Source organism: Sander lucioperca, chromosome 13 (assembly GCF_008315115.2).
Source record: "Sander lucioperca isolate FBNREF2018 chromosome 13, SLUC_FBN_1.2, whole genome shotgun sequence".
Taxonomy (NCBI): Eukaryota; Metazoa; Chordata; class Actinopteri; order Perciformes; family Percidae; genus Sander; species Sander lucioperca.
The window spans coordinates 18,726,089-18,747,771 of NC_050185.1; the positions used below are offsets into that span (position 1 = coordinate 18,726,089).

Here is a 21,683-nt window from a genome sequence, read left to right on the forward strand (position 1 = left end):
TTTTAGGGGGATAACAAATCAAACAGTTGTACTAATGTTTGAGAATGGTCAATGTATGGATCTGATTTGTTGCTACCTTCTACTTTATATATAAGACAAACCTCAGCAGCTGTTTTCTGATTCATTATACATTAAAGCTGGTGTTTAACTGTCACATGTTCTGGTAACAAGACACTTGCATGAGAAAAGCATCAGATCCTTTATCTTTTTTTTGTCATTCCACATCTTTTATCACTTTGATAAGATGTTTGAATTCAGTTGAAAGGAAGACAAAAAGAAGGGCTTCACAGTGACAGTAAGTGACATGTTTTTGATCTTCTCTCAGTTCAGTACCAGTCAGGTCTTTATGGAGGAAACAACAACAGCAGCGCTCCTCTCTCCAGCCATGGAAATTCGCCCATCCTGTGTGAGCGTTGTGGGGAGGTGTGTCGTGGGGAGGTGGTGCGCGTCAAAAACACACACTTCCACGTTCAATGCTTCACCTGCCAAGGTAAAAAGCCGCCACACACCTACACACACAAACATGCTTCCATACAGTATATCCAATGCACATTAACACATGCACACATACTCACTTCCATTCTCCACTCTCACACCTACACACACAATGTTTCATATTCATTTAGTTTTCTGTCTTGGACTAATGCCTGTGTTTCCATGTGTGGATTCCAACCGCATCAATTTGCATAATTAAATATTAAATAATTAGCAGTACTCAGACAAGAAGGAGCTGACACAATTGAATCAATGATAGCTTCACTGAAATATAAACTAGGATCAAAGTCAATCACAAACATTCAGTAATTTGACAAAACTTAAGTGACATGCAATATCTCCCCAGTGAGCGGAAGTTGGGGAGATCTTTGATCATTAAAGGCATTGTAATTATGTCTAAATAACCCAACAGCCACTGCAACATAATTATGGTCCACTGGGGAACAATCAGTGCACATTTAATGTCTAAATACCAAAAACAGAGGCTTGGATAAGTGAGGTGCAGTATATGGTGTGTAGGCCCATTATGGTAGTTAAACTTGATACTTTATGCGTCTTACAGAGAAGACACACCAGCCCGAAAATCAGGCGTCGGACCGTCTGGCGAGGTCGGTGACCCGAGTCTGTTCGGTGTGTCCCGTGCCGTCGGCCGTCCGAGGAGCCGTCGGCCTTCATTTTGGCCGACCCAACATGTTCAGTCGGAGACAGGGCAGTCGGGACTCACCCGGAAATGGGGAGCAGATGAGCCTCTCAAAATCTGACGAAAATCTTTTAAACTGACCTTTGTCAATCTGAAATGAAGACAGATTCAGAAACGGCATGGCCTATTTCTCGCTTAAAATGTTTTCAGAAACACGTTTCGGTGAACTATTTTAGTACAATATGAGATTGTATTCTGAACAAGCCGCCATGACAGTCTGGCTGTGAATTTCTGGAGAAAAAAGACCCATGTGACGCGTTCGTCCAATCAGCTGCCAGTTTTCATTTTCTGGGAAATAATCAGACTGTTAATGGAAACAATACAGAGCAGCGCCGCCTGCTGGTATGGAGACGTATTACGTTTCGCGCACGCGCAGAGCGTATGCTCAAGTCGGCGTCGCCTCAGTGTGTTTTGAGGCATTTTTTGGACCTCGGGACCCGACTGATCAGTCCGACTGGCTTTTCTGCCGACGGTCGGCCCGTCTGGTTGGTGTGTCAGGGCCCTTAGTATATATATATACTCAAATCTGTATGTATGTTTGCTTTCGTGCTGAGAGTTAGATGAGAAAAATATAGTGATACCACTCTCATGTCTATAAGCTAAATATAAAGCTAGAGCGAGTAGCAGATTAGCTCAGCTCTGCATAAAGACTGGAAGCAGGGAGAAACATCTAGCCTGGCTCAGTCCAAAGTTGACAAATTCTGCCTACCAGCAGCTCTAAATCAACAGTTAACATGTTGAATCTTGTTTGTTTAATCCATACACAAACAGAAATGTAAACATTATAGCTATTTTCTCTTTCTTTGAGCCCCACCTTCAAAAAGTGTAAATAAAACCATGCAACTGTTAATGTTCCACATGGGAAAGAATAGTGGAAATAGAATAGAAGGTTTGAAAACTGGGAAAACACAAGTCAAAATTGCATTTGTCCATATATTTGTGTGTGTGTGTGTGTGTGTGTGTGTGCGTGCGTGCGTGCGTGCGTGCGTGCGTGCGTGCGTGCGTGCGTGCGTGCGTGTGTGTGTGTTAAACCTGTTTGAGTCGTGACTCACTCGGATCTTTCACCCGTGTCTTTAAATTGACTCATGATTCGCGAGTCTCTAGTATCATTAACTTGGATCAGTTGAGTCCTACTACAATTCAATCTAAAATGATAACAGCACCACACACAAACCTCTTGCAACATTAGCTACTATTAGTCCTAGCCATCTTAGCTGCCAAAAGCTTACAATTTCATAGGCAACCACAACTCCACAAGTCAACTCAAGCGACTGAGTGAGCAGAGACAGTCCGAGACAGGTTATAGGAACTTCCCGACCCGCAGACTCAGAGCCGGAAATATTGCAAGCTCGCAGACCATGGGACTCACTCGAGGACTCATGAGTCATGATGACCCATGAGTCCTCGAGTGAGTCAGTCAGTCGGGCGAATCAGCCCGCTACGTTGTCATGAGTGGATCTGTAGAGCGAGTGAAGTCTCTCCTCGAGTCCGGGTGAAAAGCAAATCCACAACAAAAGCCATTCTTTCACTTCTGAAATAACATGCTTATAGGTTATAGGTTTGGTGTATAGCTGTAGCATATCAAAATAAGGTCGAAAAAATATTCACTATGGGCATTTCTCCGTTCCTGTTTCTATGTCTACATTGAAAGCCTATTTATCAGATCTAAAATAGTGAGTCTGCACCAAGTGGAATCCACAGAACTTCCTACTACGTTAGTGGTTAGAGACAATGGGCTAGGACTGAGTTTCCTTGGCGATTTAGCAATACTGACTCAAGTGACTCAAGTGTCTCGCACAACCCGGATCAGTTTAGTGAGTGACTCAGAGTAACCCGAATCCTTAAAAGGAATCGAGTTTGCCAGGTCTAGTGTGTGTACATGTATGAGTATTTGTGTGTCTGTGCATGTTTGAGCTCCGCTAGTGAGCAGTTGGGACACAACGCACAAATAGAGGTCTGGAGTCAGCAGCTAGCATAGCAGTGCAGTCAGCAGGTTTTCAGCCCGTAGTCAGACTCCAACCAGCTAACCTCCTTTCACAGGCCAGGACCCACACAGTCCCAAAGCATGCTGCAAGACAACACTGTTTTCTCTCTGCCAGTTACATCGCCTGAATGCACTCAGCCACAAAGCAACAAAGAGGAGTGTTTTCTATTTATTTTATGTCATGCAACATTTCAGATCTTAAAAATAACCTGAGCCGAAAAAACTGCTTTGATTGTTTGTTTGTTTGATTGAATAATTTATTGTCTAATTGACTGATTGTTTGCTCAATCAAAGCACTCATTCCTTCTGACAGGACACAAGCTAGACTTATTGACAGAAGTGGTCTCTATTTGATATTAAAGTATTTATTATTATTGACAATAATTGATCTTGCAGAGTAAGCTTAATGACTGTGAGCTAATGGACTGTGGGCTGAGTTGACATCTGCTGATGAAGTGGACAAGAATCAAATCGTAAGCTTTTAGTACACAGGCGTCTTATTTAGTTCTTATTTTTTCCTCTTCTCTCCTCCCCTCTCTGTCGCTCTCTTGTCTCACATTCTTTGTTTGTAGCTTTGAATGTCAGAGAGTTACAATGCATCTTTGGTAAACAGTGTAATCTCCTGTTAGTGTGGCTATTAGGATTTGATGAGAGATTGTTTTTTGAGAGAGGAGATTTGGAATAAATGAGAAATGGAAATAGATGAGCAGAGTGAGATTGATGAGACAGCAATTCAAACAATTTAGGTGGTATGTAATCTATATTCTGTTTTTGTTTTAGATTTGGGCAGCATACAGTTAGGCTTCATTCACACTAGATCAGTCGATCAACGATTTGTCACTAGGGCTGGGTACCGAATTCAATACTTTTTAGGCAGTGACCGAATTGCCTCTTAAGTATCGAGTATCGAAAAATGCCTCGTCATTCAATACCCAATTTCAATACCTTAGAGTGAATCTCAATAGCGGCAGTGAGCCAATAAGCATGCAGCATGCTTCTACCAAGATCGAATAATGTTTGTGATTGGCTGTCTAACGTTACACGTCTAGGATGCAGGAAAAACTCTACGTTACGCACAGAGACTGGGCTCACGTAGTAGGAGCTGAAAAGTAAATAAAAAGATTTGTGTCGTAATGTGTAATGTTGTAATTTCTTTTTGTTGAATAAAATTGGTATAAAAAAAAGTATCGTTTAGGAACCGGTATTGAAGTCATGGTATTGGTACCGGTACCGGTATCGAATATTTTTGAACGATACCCAGCCCAATGCATACCAATGAAGTCTTCAAGACTGATCACTTTTAAGACAAAGAAAAATGCAACCCTGCATCTTTCTGCTCTCATAAAATCTCTTATAAAATATGCAACACATTCATAAATTTGCCCTAATTCTAAAGCAAATGATGCCAGTTTTTGAAATATTATGTCCATGTCCTGCTGGGTATGCAAATATTCAGTCGTAACTCCTCAATTTGTCAGCAAATGTTAATACTTAACGACTAAAAAAACCCATTCCCTAATCTCTCTACCAGTGTAGAACAATCCATATTGTGGCACATTTGTACTGTTAATATCAACCACTCCCTCGGTTAGACTGTAGTCTGGTTAGATTTTCCCTCTTTTTTTTCTCCTTTCCTCTTCTTTGAGCCGTACATCCTGATCACACTAATTCAAATGCAGAGGAGCTACAGCAAGGAAATCCATCCCATGTTGATGATGCGAATAGATGAGGGAATACATTGACAGGACAGCAGACGTGCGCTGGATGGACAGATCGATAGCCTCATTGATACCTCCCCTGGGTCCCCCTGTCTCTTCCTCCACATCCTCATCCCCTCACTTTGCTCTCTGCTTCCCTTTCTCCTCACATATGATGCCTTCTTTTTTTCCTCTTCCTCTAATCTCTCCCTTGACTCCCATCTTGCCTTTCTTCTCTTTTCTCCACGTCTCGTCTTAGCCTTGTGTCTAAAATAATCCTCTCCTCTCCCTTTTTTGCTTCAGAAAATTGAGCCATGTACATCATCTGTGACCTTACATCATTCTTTTTGTAAAGAACAAACTCAATTATTCGTAGGAAAAAATACTCCAAATAGTCTGATTCTCACTGTGCATCGAAACATTTTGATCCCATTTTTGGAGACTTTCATGAAAGAGTCTCTCCTCAAAGGTGATTTACAATACAAACACTTATTTTGATGGATTGTACAACTGCAGAGTCTTCACCTTCTCAACAGAATATAAAACATACTCTGTATTATTCTTCTCACCTAGTAAAGCTTACAGCAAAGCCTGACCCACTTTAGCTTGAAACCAGTTTGTGTTTCAGTAATGAAACATACCAGCAGTGTATTTTATTAGTATTAGTGTACTCTCAGCCGTACAGACAGTCACGGATGGCTCTTTCTTCACAAGAGGCTTCAAGGACAAACTGTGAAGCATTAACCGCTGTATCAGCTCAGCTGTGCAGCACTCTTTTGTGTGTGTCCTTGTGTGAGCATTGCACAGTGGGTGATTGTGCTGGTGTGTTTCTGCGCACTCTTGTATGTTTTCTTGTGTATTTGAAAGCAAAATCAGAAATATGAGACAAGCCTCCAGGAGTTCTTGTTTTTTTTTTGCATCCATCTTCATTTATATCCTTTCTTTTTTAAATCAGTTCTTTCTTTGCTTCTTTCTTTTGTTCTTCAGACCCTTTGCTTGCGCCGCTGGCAGTAAACAAAAAAATCATTATCTGTTGTCTTTCTGCCAAGTGTGTGTGTTTGTGTGCGTATGTGTCCAGACCTCAAGCACTTCAATTTAATAGGCTAAAAAAATCACTGTTAACAGATGTAGAAGAAAAGTATTTAAATACTTCAGTACCTCCGACAAACTGCAGCTGAACCTGCCCTCCCCCCACCCCCTGGTGAGCAGAATGAAGGGGAATGGGAGAGAGTGAAGAAGGGGACATAGATACTGGGATAGAAAAAAATGCACTGATCATGATTGTATTTATTGATTTGTATTTATTTAATTTAGGTGTGACCTGTAATTTATTTTCTTTGTGTACAAGCCTCCTCTTACTTTCCCCTTCTTCTAGGTCTTTTGTCGAAAGTTTGAAGGATCTTTCACTTTTTGCTGCAATTAAACAAAGAAAGAAAACCCTGCATAATACACTACTACAATATATCACTATCATTATAAATGTAGATCTTCTTAACAGCCTTTTTCCAGAAATATCAAAACTACTGTTACTTGTACATATTTCAGTGTTCTCTTTATGGTAAACAGTTGGCACACATACAAACAACACGTAATGCCGTCACAAATCTTTGAACAATGTTGCCCTTCAGTCCCTACCTGCAATATGGACTTGCAAAAGGTGTGCTCAAGCATTTTGGGATGTTCAGCCCTGAAAACTTTCTATTTCTTGCAACACCTGGAAGCTGTTATTTAGAATTTCTGACAGTTCAACGTTATGAAAAACACTTTTTAGAGTTCCTCCAGATTATGCCCTAACCCTGTGACTCAAGCCCAAACTGCAGCAGTGATGGTGTCATTCACCTCTTACTGAGCCACCATGACGGCTTTCAAATGATCAAGTTCTCTGTCCTTTAATTTCATAATATGGCCTGAATTATTTCCCTCCTGAAATCTCTTTTGATCGTTATGTCTGTCTGGTGAGAATAAGTTATAATAAGTTATACCGGTCGGTCCCTACACAGACTAAGTAGGTCTGTACTGCACAGTGAGACAGAGTTGAGGCCGGATGACTCTCTAGATGGCTGTAGACGGTCATAAAAATGCTGTTACTCTTTCTGCCCCTGGATCAACTGTCCAGCAGAAACGATCACCAGGTTTAGTTTGCTTGAATCCATGCGGTAAATTTAGCATTAATGACAGTTACTAACAACAGTTTGATGTAAGGTACAAAAATAGGGCAGTACTCATAGTTGATTAATTATTATTATATACAACAGGACTAAATCACGGTGTATATGACTATTCTGTCTCTGAACTGCATGGTTTTGATAAGCTGCTGAAGGAATCGTGCTGATTCAGCACTCAGAAAAGAGACTGAATGTAAAAAAGCGTCAGGGTTTGGGACAACAGGTGGGGTCAGGGTGAGGTCATAAGATTTTTGACAGGTCTGGCATAGAGGCGACTGACAAGTCTTTGACCTTTTTGAACAATAAGCTGCAGTCAGCAAGTTCAAGTGGCAGGGGGAAGATTTGTCCCATCTGTCCCTGAAAGACTAAAATACAGAGAGGGAGCAATGGATGGTAGCAGGCAGCATACTCATTTTGATTCTGGGAGTTCTCTGCTGTGGCATTTCCTGCTTCTATTATAATTACATTGTAAATCTGCAAAATGTAATCTTTAGCTTAATGAAATTACTTTGGCTCAGACACACTTTTGATATAATTCCTGGTCTATATCTACGACGTTCCACTTCCGGGATTGCTCCGGTCCTGCTGGAAATTCCGCCGGATGTCCTTCTTTTTGACTGGATGTCCGTTACCTTCCGCTTTCCTTGTGTTGGAAATTTAAACTCCGGGCGATTTATGAGGACTATAGTTAACTGCTCCTCAGATCTCTGCAGGGTAAATTCAGACAGCTCGCTAGACTATCTGTCCAATCTGAGTTTTCTGTTGCACGACTAAAACAACTTTTGAACATAGTTCCACCATCACCTAACCCAAACAAGTTCCTTCCCGAGGCTATTTTGCAGTGCCGCCCATGGTGATTGTGATTGGTTTAAAGAAATGCCAATAAACCAGAGCACGTTTTTCTCTCATCCCGGAGTGCTGTGTGGACTAGCCAGACCCTCTTCCGCAGCGCTGTGGAGGAAGGTCTGGCAATGCGATACTATATAATTCCTAAATGGTTTTGAGAGGAATTTCGTTCTGAGTTGCGACCTCATATTAATCATACAGATATCATAGGCCTGTCGACATACTAGGCCCTACTTGATCTACTGCATGATTTGGGTCTGTTAACAAACAAGTTGAACTGAAATAGGTTAATGCCAATCTAATAAAGATGCACTGACAGCAAAGCCTTGCACAGCTGTGCTTTGGGCAAAATGTTAACCTTAGCATGCTAATATGATCACAGTGACAATGCTAATTTGTCCTGATGTTTATTAGAGTTATGTTTACCATGTTTACCATCTTTATTTAACGTGTTAGTATGTAGTATGCTAGCATTTGCTAATTAGCACAAAAATATAGCTGACGCAGATGGGAATGTCATCATTAGTATTTGGTCATAACATAAGCCAAAGCTTTAAGGACTCATTGACACTTTGGCCTGATGGTGCTACATGAAAAGTGAAAGTCAGTTATTACAGTTCATTCTGAGGGGAACAAGAATGTCTGTTTGAAATTGTATTGCAATTCATTTATCCAACAGTTGTTGTGACTTTTCAGTCTAAACCAAAGTGGTGGACCGATAGACAATACAGTCCCTAGAACCATGTCGCTAGCATGGCTAATAATGCTAGTGTAATAAAAAAACAGTACAATATGCATGAAAACTCTGCAGTGAGTAGCTAAACAGATCCAACCTAAATTTAAGTATTACTGATGGTCTTCCTTGGTAAAATCATGACAACATATATAACCGAGATGAATATTAAAATGGGATACCATTAAGCACAGACTGTAATGCATGCATGGATCTTGTTCTGTGGTGGACAGTTTTTAAAAATGGTCTGTGATCCGAAAATCCAAATATACCAGAGGTCCCTCCAGAGACCAGCCATGCCTCAACTGCTCCCTCTATTTCCTGTTGCCTCCACATCTTAATAGCTTTTCATTTAGACAGTGATGAATGTGTGAATGCTATCAGCAGAGTGAGAAAAGATGAAAAGGACCCGGCTATCGTCCTCAAGTGTGTGTCTCTGGGAAACCGACAAAAAGAGTGTGTGTTTGCATATATCATGTTGTCGCAGCTGGCTGAAAACCACATAACTCCATCTTTTGAATCCCAGTGGATAATTAGAAAAAAGAATGGCTGCCTTGCTGGACATCATTTATTTTACTCAACAACAAATATTTTTTGCCGTACACGATTGTGTATTAATATGCAGTATGTGTGTACAGTGCATACAGAAGAGTGTGATTGTGTGTTAGCTGTAACTCTTTCACTGTAAACAGCTTTACTCTCCGTCAGACTGATAAAGGTCAGGCTGGCATTTTAAAGTTGTTGGACAGTGGCTTTGCCATGACAAGAATACAATATCAAAGACAGAGGAGATGGAGAAAAACAAAATACTGTACAGCGTTTCTTGTGTTAGAGAACAATGTCCCAGTTTTTCTTTCCTATAAGAAAAATCGTCTTCCAGCTAACAAAATCATTCGGTTATAAAACAATAATGAAGATGAACTTAACCTCATTACATATGTGTTGGACATTTACATTAGACACACATTCCCATCGAGAAAATGTGCAGTGAACAGCAATACCATGTCAATATCTACAAAATATTACAAGATTATACATTTTAAAGGGAATTAAATGCTGCCGTGGCATGGCTGCATGGTCTTTGGTCTTCAAAAAAGCCTCCCAAAGCCTTAATGAAAATCAAAAGATTCATGTCTTTGGCTCCAGGCTTATAGCAAGAAAACTTCAGTTCACTTAAATGTTGCTTTACTGTCTTCATGTCTTCCAGTTGGCTCCAATAGACACATAAATTAGGCAGCAAGACTGCTTGTCTTGCTCTACCGTGTTTCTCTCTTGGACTCCCTCTCTCCCTCTTCTCTCTGAGCCACTTAACACACTGGCTTGGATTAGATCAGATCCATTCACTCCACTGGGTTTAGAGCCATTAGCTTAATTAGAGGCCAGGCATTCAATTCACTGTCAGATATGTTGATCCGTTGGCTGCCTTTCAAATGTCTAACTTACAGTACATCCACGTTGTATCACGGTGCAGTGTATACCTCCACTGTCTGGGCCTGTACACTACAGGTTATATCATACTGACAGTATGGTGCTGACACTGACAGCATGAGTGATTTAATTCATTTTGGGGACATGGATTACAAAATAATCTGTATAAAATAAGAGAATATGGGTTAATTGTGGCCCCCGAATGGCTGTTATAAAGTCTGTAAAACACAACTGATGGGAGGTAAGAGTAAGCTCCCTGCCTCCTTGAAAGATGGAGCAAATCATTGTTCAGCTCCGTTTTAAACTGTCTAACCAAAGCTCAGCAAAGGCCTCATCACCCTCAGCACAGCTGCACCCAAAGCAATCATTTGGCTGAAGGACTTTGCATTTGCTAAATAAAAGCTATACATCATGCTGTCACTATATATAGTAAACACAGTGTGTGCACTCACATGTGTCTTTTTGCCTGGACATGCATCTATCACAAAATCAGGTTTACACGCAGGCACATACTGTACCATAATCTCATTTGCACTGACGACCATAACATACTGTAAAAAATTAACAGATTAGATGGTTACTGTTCTTATCCCCAAAACCAGATTAGAGTATTAACCCTTTAGAGGTCAGAAAGAACAACAGATTGCACTCTCAACAACCCCACCCCCTCGACCACCACACACACTAAATACTGGCTATGTGTGTTGTTAACTACAGTCAAACCAAGGTGAAAACTCTTTTTAGGTTCAAGGTTCTTTATTAATCATGTGCACAACAATAACAGAAGTAGTTGTTGGCAATGCAAATCTTCTCATTAAATCTTCTCATTAAATAACTAAAAATAAAAACACAGAAGTAAAAGCAAAATCTGAATCTAAGAAATAATTGAATATATATATATATATATATATATATATATATATATATATATATATATATATATATATATATATATATATATATATATATATATATAAACAGTTATTAAGTAAAAGTATAAAGATAAAGTGACGGGTTAAGATAATTAGTGGTGACTAAAGGATTAACACCAGTGTTTGTGTCAAAGCAGGCTAAAGTTTCTTAATTTTAATATCATACATACTGATATGTATTGATTTAATTAAAGGCATGGAATGGCTTATAATAAGAAAGACATGATGCATGCAAACTTTTCTACTTATCTGAACAGCTCTCTAACTCCACTCCAAGTTTCTTTAGTAGTGAGGAAAGAGTTCTATCACCACTCAGTCATAAAGTACAGTTTTCTCTCCTTGAATTTCTAAGGAATGATGTGAGCTGATTCCGTTTTTTTCTCTCTCTCGGTGTGTCCAGTGTGTGGCTGTGATCTGGTGCACTCTGGTTTCTTCCATCACTCTGGCGAGTACATCTGTACTGCGGACTACCAGCGGCTCTATGGGACCCAGTGTGACAGCTGTGAGCAGTACATCACTGGGGAGGTGGTATCTGCCCTGGGGAGGACATACCACCCACACTGCTTCGTCTGCAGCATTTGCAGGTAAAGGCCGTTTTATGGTTCTGCGTCGAATCGACGGCGTACCCCCCGCAGACCCCTCTGCGTCTACGCCGGACCCTACGCCGTAGCCTGACGTGCACCTCTCCAAAAATGTAACTACACGTCACAGCGACGCACGTCACTCGGCTGTGGCTTGGTAGCGTTGCATTTCCCCTGACTCATTTCCTGGTTCTCCTTCTCAATAAACAACATGTAATCAAGGAGAGGGTTAACTTTTCCTGCTACAGATTTCCTACCGTGTTAAGAAAGCACAGGGAAGACACTTTGTTTCTCTCACTATGACTCTAGAGTCGCTACTCGTTCCAAAGCTAATGGCCGTCACTCTCTCACTTCTCCCTTGCTCTATCACCCAGTCCCCACACACACACATGCCGGCTCGACGCACAAACCAGTGCACAAGTATAAACATCAGGCCACTTACGTAGGCTACGGTGAAAGCTCAGCGTGGAGCTTTCACAGAACCATAAAACACATACCTGCAAACTAGTCGCTTTTCGGCGAAAATCGGCGTTTTGAATGGGAAAATGTCATCCACGTGAATCGTGTAGATCCGAAGAGTTTTTATTTGGGGGGGTTCCGAGACCCGGTGCTAATGCGGCACCGGTGCCTTAACAACCGAATAGCAACGCAGATTTTGGTGCTTTATTTAGGTGCCACTTAAATGCCTGCGCTTCTCTCTGATGCTCCGAAAACGGACGTTAGAGGCAACTGAAACATCGCCGCACGGGATGCTAGTTTACACTACACTCGACAGCAGGTAACGTTAGCCTACCGCTACCTAGCAGCTGGAGTAAACACGGTTAAAATGCTGACAGCTAAACGGTGTAAATGTGTCTGTATTTCACTGTAGAGGATTCTAAAACCAGACTGTAGCTGTCGTTGTCTGAAAAACACAGACTCAGCCTCGCCTCTCCAGCCTCGTGGTGCATTCAAAGTTATTGTAAAATACCTTTTTCCCATCCAGTGGTTGTTTTTGTAGTTTAACAGGAATTTACTGGTGAAATAAGTTATTGTTATAAGTTATTGTTATTACATTTTTAATAAATCATTTAATTTTGACCCTGTGGCCTTAGCAATACACAAGCCGTTCTTTAATGTCGCCGTTTTGTGCTCCTTTTTTATTGTTTTATATTTTTGAACATACAGAACAGACAAATACAATTGAACAAGGTGCTCCTTTTTTAAATATATATATATATATATATATATATATATATATATATATATATATAGAAATCTTTCGGTTCAGGCACCGTTTTAAAAGTATCGTTTTAGCACCAGGAAAATTTTGTGTTTTCCCTTTATTTTCTTTTGCAAACTCAGCCCTTCTGAGTTTGCAGGTATGAAAACAAGCTTAAGTGTTTGTGTGTGTAGTCGCAACATACTCCTGTATATTTCTCACCTAATTTTCAGAAACATCCTTTTTTCTGCTCTGTGAATTCATTGAAAGTATTGGAATACAATATATTTAAAAATAGTATGGTTGGTATTGGTAGTAGTAATAGTAGAGTATTGGAATTAAAATATTTCTTAATTTTTAACACTATTGTTTACAGCTCTACGTGTTCCTCCTGTGATCTTAGTTTTCATTGACAGTTATTCTATTCTTTAATCATTCAGGGATCCGCTTGGCACTGCTTCATTCGTAACTTGTGACTACAGAAACAACAATAACAAATGAGATTCTCGCAGAGCACCACCCACTGTGCTATAATGACTTGGCAAGTCTGTTTACAACTTTACAATTAAAAGGAGATGATGTATGCATACTGCGGGCCAGTAAAGGCCCGTGTCTGTTTGGGTTCACTGACCATTGTACACCAAAACTACTGCAGAATCTCGACAGTGCTAAGAAACACTTTAGGCAATGTTTTAATTTAAACATTTACAGTCAATAAAACTTGTTGTAGCTTATTAAAAGTAACAAATCAAAGTTTATTGGCGGGTGCCTTTGTCAGGTTTGTCCTTAAAGTGCTTTACTGAAAATAAATGGTGAATGCAGTACCAGATTTTGGACACATCATTTAAAAGGAATCAGTATTGCTATCTCAAGGGGTACTCCAGTGATTTAGCATCACACTTCCATAAAGTTTGGGAAGCTTGTCAGAGACAGATTTAAAAAAGAATGATCACAATTTGAAGTGGCGATCCTGAGTTTTAGTTCTTAGTATGGATCACAACAACCTAAAAACCCTGGATTCTGCACTTCCCATAATGGAACTTGATGGCATCTTTCATTCGACCCAGTCTGTCTGATAAACTCCCACATCTTTCAAACTCCACATTACATCACCAGGGTTATTTTCTCAGACTTTAGAACGACATATAATACATTTTACAGGCTATATAATATATTTTTAATAAAATCAGTGGAGTGCCCCTTTAAATAGTGTAAATATAATTGTTTTTTGAGTACCAATTAGTTACCCACACTGGTAAGTGTATCAGAGTGGAGCAGAATGTTGAAGAGAAATCATATCCAAGAGCAAACAAGTTACAATTTGAAATATTTAAAATATTAATATTTCATATGGAATATATGCTTAATGTCCATTGTAGTTGGCTGCTCTCACTTTATTTATTATACATCATGAAATTGTGTAGTATTGGCTTCAGTAAGTAAAGTAAATATATAAAATGCTAACTGTCAGTCAATGTGTTAGATGTAGATATGTATCATTAGGTTTTGGTTTGCTTATAGTGACAGTTTTTGTAGTCTCCCTGTGTGTGTGTGTGTGTGTGTGTGTGTGTGTGTGTGTGTGTGCGTGTGCGTGTGCGTGTGCGTGTGCGTGTGCGTGTGTGTGTGCCCACTCTACTGAATAAGAACACACTGTACTAAGATTGCGAAGGAAGTTTATTCATTTTGAGAATGTCTGTGTCAGCATATTGCAATAATATTGTGTCACTCAAATTACTTTTTGTCCAAGCATTGACCAAACTTCCACAACAGCCTCTCTGATGTGTGCAGAGTATAAAACTTTAATCAGAAGACATACATATAGCATAAAAAATAGCTGGGCAGTATATTGATTCTGACTTCATATGCAAGGGACATCAACCAGACAATTTGACATGTAACTTGATTTAAATAGATATAGAAAAAAACAACCTGTCAGAGTCATTGTTATATCTATTTTTTCCATGTTGCCCAGCTATAGCAAAGTATATTTACTTTAACACAGTTGCTGCACCGTAGTAAAGAGGTTTGTTATCTGATACCAAGTCTAGATTTATAGATACGGTCCAAATGTAGGCATAGCCTTGTCACTAAAGTTACACACATAGGATGGGAACCTGCTATCAAACTCTTTTACTGACATGTTTTTTTTTTAAATATACTATATAACAATTTATATCATCACAGAATAATTATTAGGCTTTTGAAATACAGGTTTCGCATTAGAAATGTTCAGGAGGAATGTTTCTGAGGCGACTGTAGAAGAGCAGCGACCACTTTATTATTTATCAGCCTGTGTGTTGCAGTTTTCTTGTTTTATACCCAAGGAGTTTTGGAAATCTCTGCTGTGATCTGGATACAGATTTGTACTATGGTAAAATGTTGATTTAGCAGTGGCTGCATTGCAGGTGCTAACCTCTGCACTCACACTATGTGGCTACAGCTGAGCCCTCAGGCTAAAAGACATTTACTGTATGTCTTGGTTTGTACTTTATGGCTTTTTGTATTACTATTTCAATCTGGTAAAATACATTTTAATGTGGTTGTGTAGGTGAGAAATAAGACATTACAATATCAGGTGATGATGGTAAATCGGGTAGAACTGAGGGATAAGGTTGACACTCCACTACTGTTTCATTGTTTGGGAAGAACTATGAAATATAATCCGTCTTGGATACTCAAGCTCCATTAATTTACTATACATTTTCTCAGTTGGGAATTTGAGAAACAGTGTAGATACTTGTATAATTTCCATTGCTGTATGAGTAAGACTGCCTTGTTATTTTAAATGTACAGGAAAACAAAATAAAATCTCCAACTGGTGTCAAACTACAGAAATACTCCTCAGACCTCGCAATCAACAGTTTTTATTGGCATTACTTCTCTATTATAAAAAATTCATTATATCCATCTAATCAGTAAGTATAAAATAATTGGGAAATGCCATTCACTTATCCAATCCAATATGTTGGGGTAGTGGTAAAAATATCTGTTGCATTTGTCATAAAACTTAGCACAAAAAGTAAGGAAATTTGTGTTTGGTAGATTATTTCTCTGTGGTAACAATGCTTTTTGGCAATAAATCTTATACTGTTGGAAAGCCTGTTTAGTTCCCTTTCAAATGGTGCCCCATTTGTAAGGAACATGCATTTGTGGGATGAGCAGCAGCGCTGAGTATGTGGGTTGCGCCCATGAAAAATTTGCCAAATCTTCTCTGCCAATGCCAAACAGGTTATTTTGCTGTTGCTATTGACACTTGTTTTGAGCTTCTGGTACCCCCAGGTGCTGCCAATCAGGTGCCTGATTGGCACCTGATTGAGCATGGGCCCCACTACTGTAAGTACAGCCACAGTCAGTAAGTGTCTGCTCCAAGAATCGGCATGCCGTGTTTGACTGATCTGGATAGGGCCCTTATGATAGGGCAACTTCAAGCTGGTGTTCCGCAAAACCAAGTTGCAGCATTATTTGGAGTGAGCCCTAGTACCATCTCCAAACTGAAGGCCAAGTTCCATATAACGGGGAATGTCAAAGTCAGACCGCGAAGTGGGCGTCCCAAGAAGATGACACCCCAAGAAGACCATTTCCTCACCCTGTCAGCACTTAGGCTGTCTTCTACAGATTTGCAGTCAAGGTTTGCAGGACGACATGGCCAACGGCTCTCTGCCCAGCCAATCCGGAACAGACTGCACGCAGCCAATCTCTGGTCTCATAGAGCTGCCAGGAGTCCTGCCATGACTGCCCTTCACTGTCAGGCCCGTTTGCGCTGGTGTCAGCAACACGTGCACTGGAACCTGAACAAGTGGAGGAACGTTCTGTTCAGTTATGAGTTCAGATTCTGCCTACGGCAAATGGATCATAGGGTCAAAGTGTGGAGAAGACGCGGAGAACGCTATGCTGATTGCTGCACCGATAAAGTAACACCTTTTGGTGGAGGCAGTGTGATAGTGTGGGGCGGCATCTCCCTCACTGGAAAAACGAGGCTTGTCATCATTGGAGGCAATCTCAATGCAGAGAGATATAGAGATGAGATTCTCCAACCAGTGGGAATACCATATCTCCACAGTCTGGGACCGAACTCTATCCTCCAAGATGACAACGCTCGCCCCCACAGGGTTTATCAGAGACTACCTCCAGAATGTGGGAGTGGAGAGGATGGAATGGCCTGCCAGCAGTCCTGACCTCAACCCCATTGAACACTTGTGGGATCAGCTTGGGCGTGCTGTTCGTGCCAGAGTGACCAACACAACCACGTTGGCTGACATGCGACAAATGCTGGTTGCAGAATGGGATGCCATCCCACAGCAGTGTGTGACCAGGCTGGTGACCAGCATGAGGAGGAGGTGCCAGGCTGTTGTGGCTGTGTATGGTTCTTCCACACGCTACTGACGCTCCTGTTTGTGAAATGAATAAATTGTTAAATTGCCAATATGTCTTGTTTCTTCAAACTTCAATCATCCAAGCCACCAAACACCAAACGAGTCAATTGCAGAATAAGCTGTTTGGCATTGGCAGAGAAGATTTGGCAAATATTTCATGGGCGCAACCCACATACTCAGCGCTGCTGCTCATCCCACAAATGCATGTTTCTTACAAATGGGGCACCATTTGAAAGGGAACTAAACAGGCTTTCCAACGGTATGAGTCTATTGCCAAAGAGCATTGTTACCACAGAGAAATAATCTACCAAACACAAATTTCCTTACTTTTTGTGCTAAGTTTATATACTATATATATATCCTGCAGAGATATATACTGTACCACTAGGGGTTAAGAGGTGAAATCATAGACTGGTGAAAAATGCTTTTTGTCAATTTGGGTGAACGGAACCAAGTAAAATTTCTGGAATGCCACATCTGCATAGCTTAACTGAAATCTTTTGTGTGTGTTTTTTCTCAGGAGTCCATTCCCAATTGGAGACAGGGTGACCTTCTGTGGGAAGAAGTGTGTGTGTCAGCAGTGCTCACACACTCTGAAAAGCGACAAGCCCGTCAAGGTCCACGGACCAAGCTGTAAGAAACAAACACACACAAACATATGCACATATTCACATGCAAACCGCACCATACTTATACTGTAAATTTGGAAAATGTAAGGTGAATGTTATTAGGGATAATACATTACAAGCTGTGCAGTTATCAAAAAAATAATGCATAAAGTGAAGTTGTGTTATTTTTGAAAGCTTCTGTGTTACCATAGCATCAATTCAATTCAAAATTTGAGCAGTGCTTTGGAATAAGTGTTATTTCTCATCTCACAGGCCCACTTACAGTACTGACTTCGTTAAATAGCTAAGGTGTAATTTTGCTTCTCCAACAAAATGGGGAAAAAAGCTGAAATAAGTAGTCCTCTAGCTTTTAGTATCAAAGTCTGGCATTACTATATATTGTCAATAAATCCCATTTAAAGACCAAAACCAACCATGTTTTAGTCTGTCTCGCAATAATATCCAACTTCTCTACCCTTTTTGTGGCTCTTTCGTTCCTTTCGTTCGTACTGTAAACACAAATCTTTAAACTGTAGTAAAATAATGCATTTGTAGGGGACTACTGTATTTCCAGCCGTGGAATAATACACATTTAGTGCTGTATTTACAGCAGCAGCACAGTGCATATAGGATTGACTAAAAATAAACTTCAGTGCCTATATTAATGTAGGAACGTGGGCACTGTGTAACGGTGTCGCTCATTGATGTGTTTTTGGGCAATGGGCGTCAGAGGCATAATCAGGCTCTGGTTGGTTTATTTTAGTTTCTTCATGAGATTTTTTTCTTTTTTTCATTTCATGTTTATTTGAATAGTGACAGATGCTTAGACAGACATTTGTGCAACAAATCTCCAGTGTACAGCATCACAGCATTTATATAGCTATTGCCAATTTCCAGTGCCCGTCCCTAGAAGGGCTTTTAAACAGTCAAGAAAACAAACATTAAACATTGCCACAATTAAAATACATAAAGCACATAAACATAGAAGACACATCCATCTGTACCCATCATACCCCGAGGCAAGGTCATGATTTAATGTAGCCTACTGATATTTAACTACAATTACATGCTAAGACTGTTTATACCCCTACAGGTGAAAACAACACTAGAAGAGTTCTACTGTCCACCTGCTGTATTCTGCAAAACATAGCCACATCCCCTGCAGCCACACGCACGCACACACGCGCGTGCACGCACACATACACACACACACACACACACACACACACACACACACACACAGAAAGAAGGTGGCCTGCTGCTCCAGGTTGTAGCCTGGTTGTGGTAGCTCCATCTGGCAAAGACAGTGTGACTATGATGACAGGAAAGAGGGATGAGAAAGAAAGAGGAAGGAGGAGAGAAGTGAGATTGACAGAGCAGAGAGACAAGGACCGAGAGGAAAGGTGGCAAATAACTCAAAATGTTGAAGCTGCTCTCATCATCTTTGTGTGTTTTCTCAGTGCTGCTCTCCTCTCCTCTCCTCTCCTCTCCTCTCCTCTCCTCTCCTCTCCTCTCCTCTCCTCTCCTCTCTAGACTGTGCAGGCTGTGGCGAGGAAATCAAACAGGGTCAGTCTCTGCTGGCTCTGGAGAGACAGTGGCATGTCAGTTGCTTTAAATGCAGAACGTGCGGCTGTGCGCTCACTGGAGAGTACATCAGCAAGTAGGTGGCTTGATCCCCCATATGTACACTCTCTACTGTAGTTATGTTTGAGCCAATACAGTAAATAAGTAAACCACATCCTCTCTTGCTTGTTTGTTAATCTCGCATTGCCAGATCTCCACAGTGCTGTGGAGTAAGGTCTGGCTACGCCACACATACATTCTTGGTTGCTTGCATTTCTTTAAAACAATCTCAATCGTCTTGGGCTGTGCTAAGTTCCGGACGCAGCGGCGGTAGCTCTGCAAAATAGTATCGGAAGGAACTTGTTCTGGTGGAACATTTGCACCCCGCAAAAGAAAACACCATGTAAAATATTAAATCAAGTTAACTGTTCACACAATGAGCTTTTAAAATTAGCTGGATACATGGTTAAACGTAATTTGCTCTTACCAATGTATCACCGTATATACTTTGTCCATAGCAATCCCCACCAATCGGTCCCAAAATGTCCCAGTTAGATAGTAAATGCTGTAAACATATCCTTTGTAAATCTTTACAATCATTCCTCGGAAGAACCAAGCAGGCCTGCCTCGTTGTACGATCCAAATTTTCTTCAAAACTTGCAATTTTCAGCGTGTAGCTTGCTAGCTCAAAGTTTGTTGTTGTTTCCTGAAATGAAGGGATTTTGAGAACAGCAACACACAGAGAGCGGAAGGTGAAGGACATCCAGCGAGTGGCTTTATCCTGGAAATGTTCTGTTGAGCCAGACTACTTTTGTGTAGGCTTTTATAGCCGAAGCTATGCTCTGTGACCAATTTGCTTGAAGCAGTTGTTAAAATAGAAAGCTACTTGGAGCACACTTATTGTGGCAAGTCATGGAAAGCACCTTTGTATATCAGTTATTATTTGTAAGACAATAACTGGCAATTATTCAATAAGTCTTTTAATCAACTAGACACCCACAGTATTTATTTAAATGTTCATACTTGGAAGTCACAATGAAATTTGTTTTTTTTTGTTTCCCTGGCAGGGATGGGATACCTTACTGTGAGACTGACTACCACACTCAGTTTGGGATCAGGTGTGATAGCTGTAACAGGTACATTAGCGGCAGAGTACTTGAGGTGAGTGCACTTTTCCATGTATGAAGATGTGTGTATGCTTTAAGACAAATGGGAACACGAGGGAGAATGTGCATATTTTCTGTCTGTGTGTGTCTTTGTGAAGGAAAGTGTGGGTTTGTGTGCATGCATGCCAGTATGTGTCAGCCTATAAAAAGCTGCGAAAAAACGCAGCTGTCCCTCTTTACTGTAAAAGACTGAAGTGTTGACTGATGACGAAGCAGCTTTGGAAAACCAACAAAGCAACACTCTCCCATCTTCTCTACCCTAATCATTACTGTTTTTGTCTCTTCATTATCAAGCTTCTCCCCTTTCTTCATTCCTCGTTCTTTTTCTCCACCGCCACTCTGTTCTCGTTTCCTCATTTGTGCCATCTGCTTTAGCATCTCTCTGCCTTATTTATTTCCTCTCACTTTTCCTTTCCTTTTCTTCTCCTCTAGGCTGGAGGGAAGCACTATCACCCCAGCTGTGCCAGGTGTGCTCGCTGTCATATGATGTTCCTGGAAGGAGAAGAAATGTACCTTACAGGTGAGGAAGGAGAGCCAGACAAATGCTACAAAAAGTGTAAAACCAATAGGATTGATTTGTTGTTTTGTGCGTAGAAGGCCATACAAAGGCGCCTCAGTATATGTACAGCTAACAGGCAAAGAATGGACTTGAAGCATCTATTGAATTAGCTGAACCCTGCAAGTATCCAGATGGCCTGAGTGTTTGTGTTTGTGTGTGTGTGTGTGTGTGTGTGTGTGTGTGTGTGTGTGTGTGTGTGTGTGTGTGTGACAAAGAAAGAGTTAGAGAGCAGTAGGATATGGTCACCTGATAAATTACTGCTTTTAAAAAAGCACCCTTATATAGTTTATTGATCTCACATATACCACTCTTTACCACTCTGGTTAAGACACACACACACACACACCTTCCCCCAGCTGATGTTTTTTTTGTACACACAAAGGTTGAAGTCAATTACCTCTCAACCTCCGCCTCTGCTGTGTCCATTACTCTGTGCTGTCCCTGACGGTATTAATCTGAATGAAACGACTTCACCGGATGTTTAAATTCAATCATCCAGAAGCATCTGTTTAGCAAATTAGATAATAGTAATTCAAGTTAATAAGCTAAATCATGCATGCTGGCAAACCTTCTTTACCGTGTGGGTCAAGCTTGAATTTATATGCATTTTGATTAATTATTTTTTAAATCAACCAATCAAATGTCCTGCAAA

The 21,683-nt window shown here is 40.6% G+C and overlaps 1 protein-coding gene across 10 annotated transcripts in view; it reads left to right on the plus strand.

Moving 5' to 3' along the window:
* The window catches only part of LOC116037006 (actin-binding LIM protein 3-like), a 48,498-nt gene that overhangs the window by 4,839 nt on the left and 21,976 nt on the right, over positions 1–21,683 (plus strand). For all 10 annotated transcript variants that reach the window (XR_004101769.2, XR_004101770.2, XM_031280734.2 and 7 more), the window contains exons 2-7: positions 326–490; positions 11,381–11,564; positions 17,656–17,768; positions 19,277–19,403; positions 20,374–20,467; positions 20,905–20,992. Coding sequence is in view for 8 of the 10 variants with exons in the window: in XM_031280734.2 (XP_031136594.1) it covers positions 326–490; positions 11,381–11,564; positions 17,656–17,768; positions 19,277–19,403; positions 20,374–20,467; positions 20,905–20,992 (771 nt within the window). In the remaining 2 variants the exon portion in view is untranslated. The remainder of the gene's footprint in view (positions 1–325; positions 491–11,380; positions 11,565–17,655; positions 17,769–19,276; positions 19,404–20,373; positions 20,468–20,904; positions 20,993–21,683) is intronic.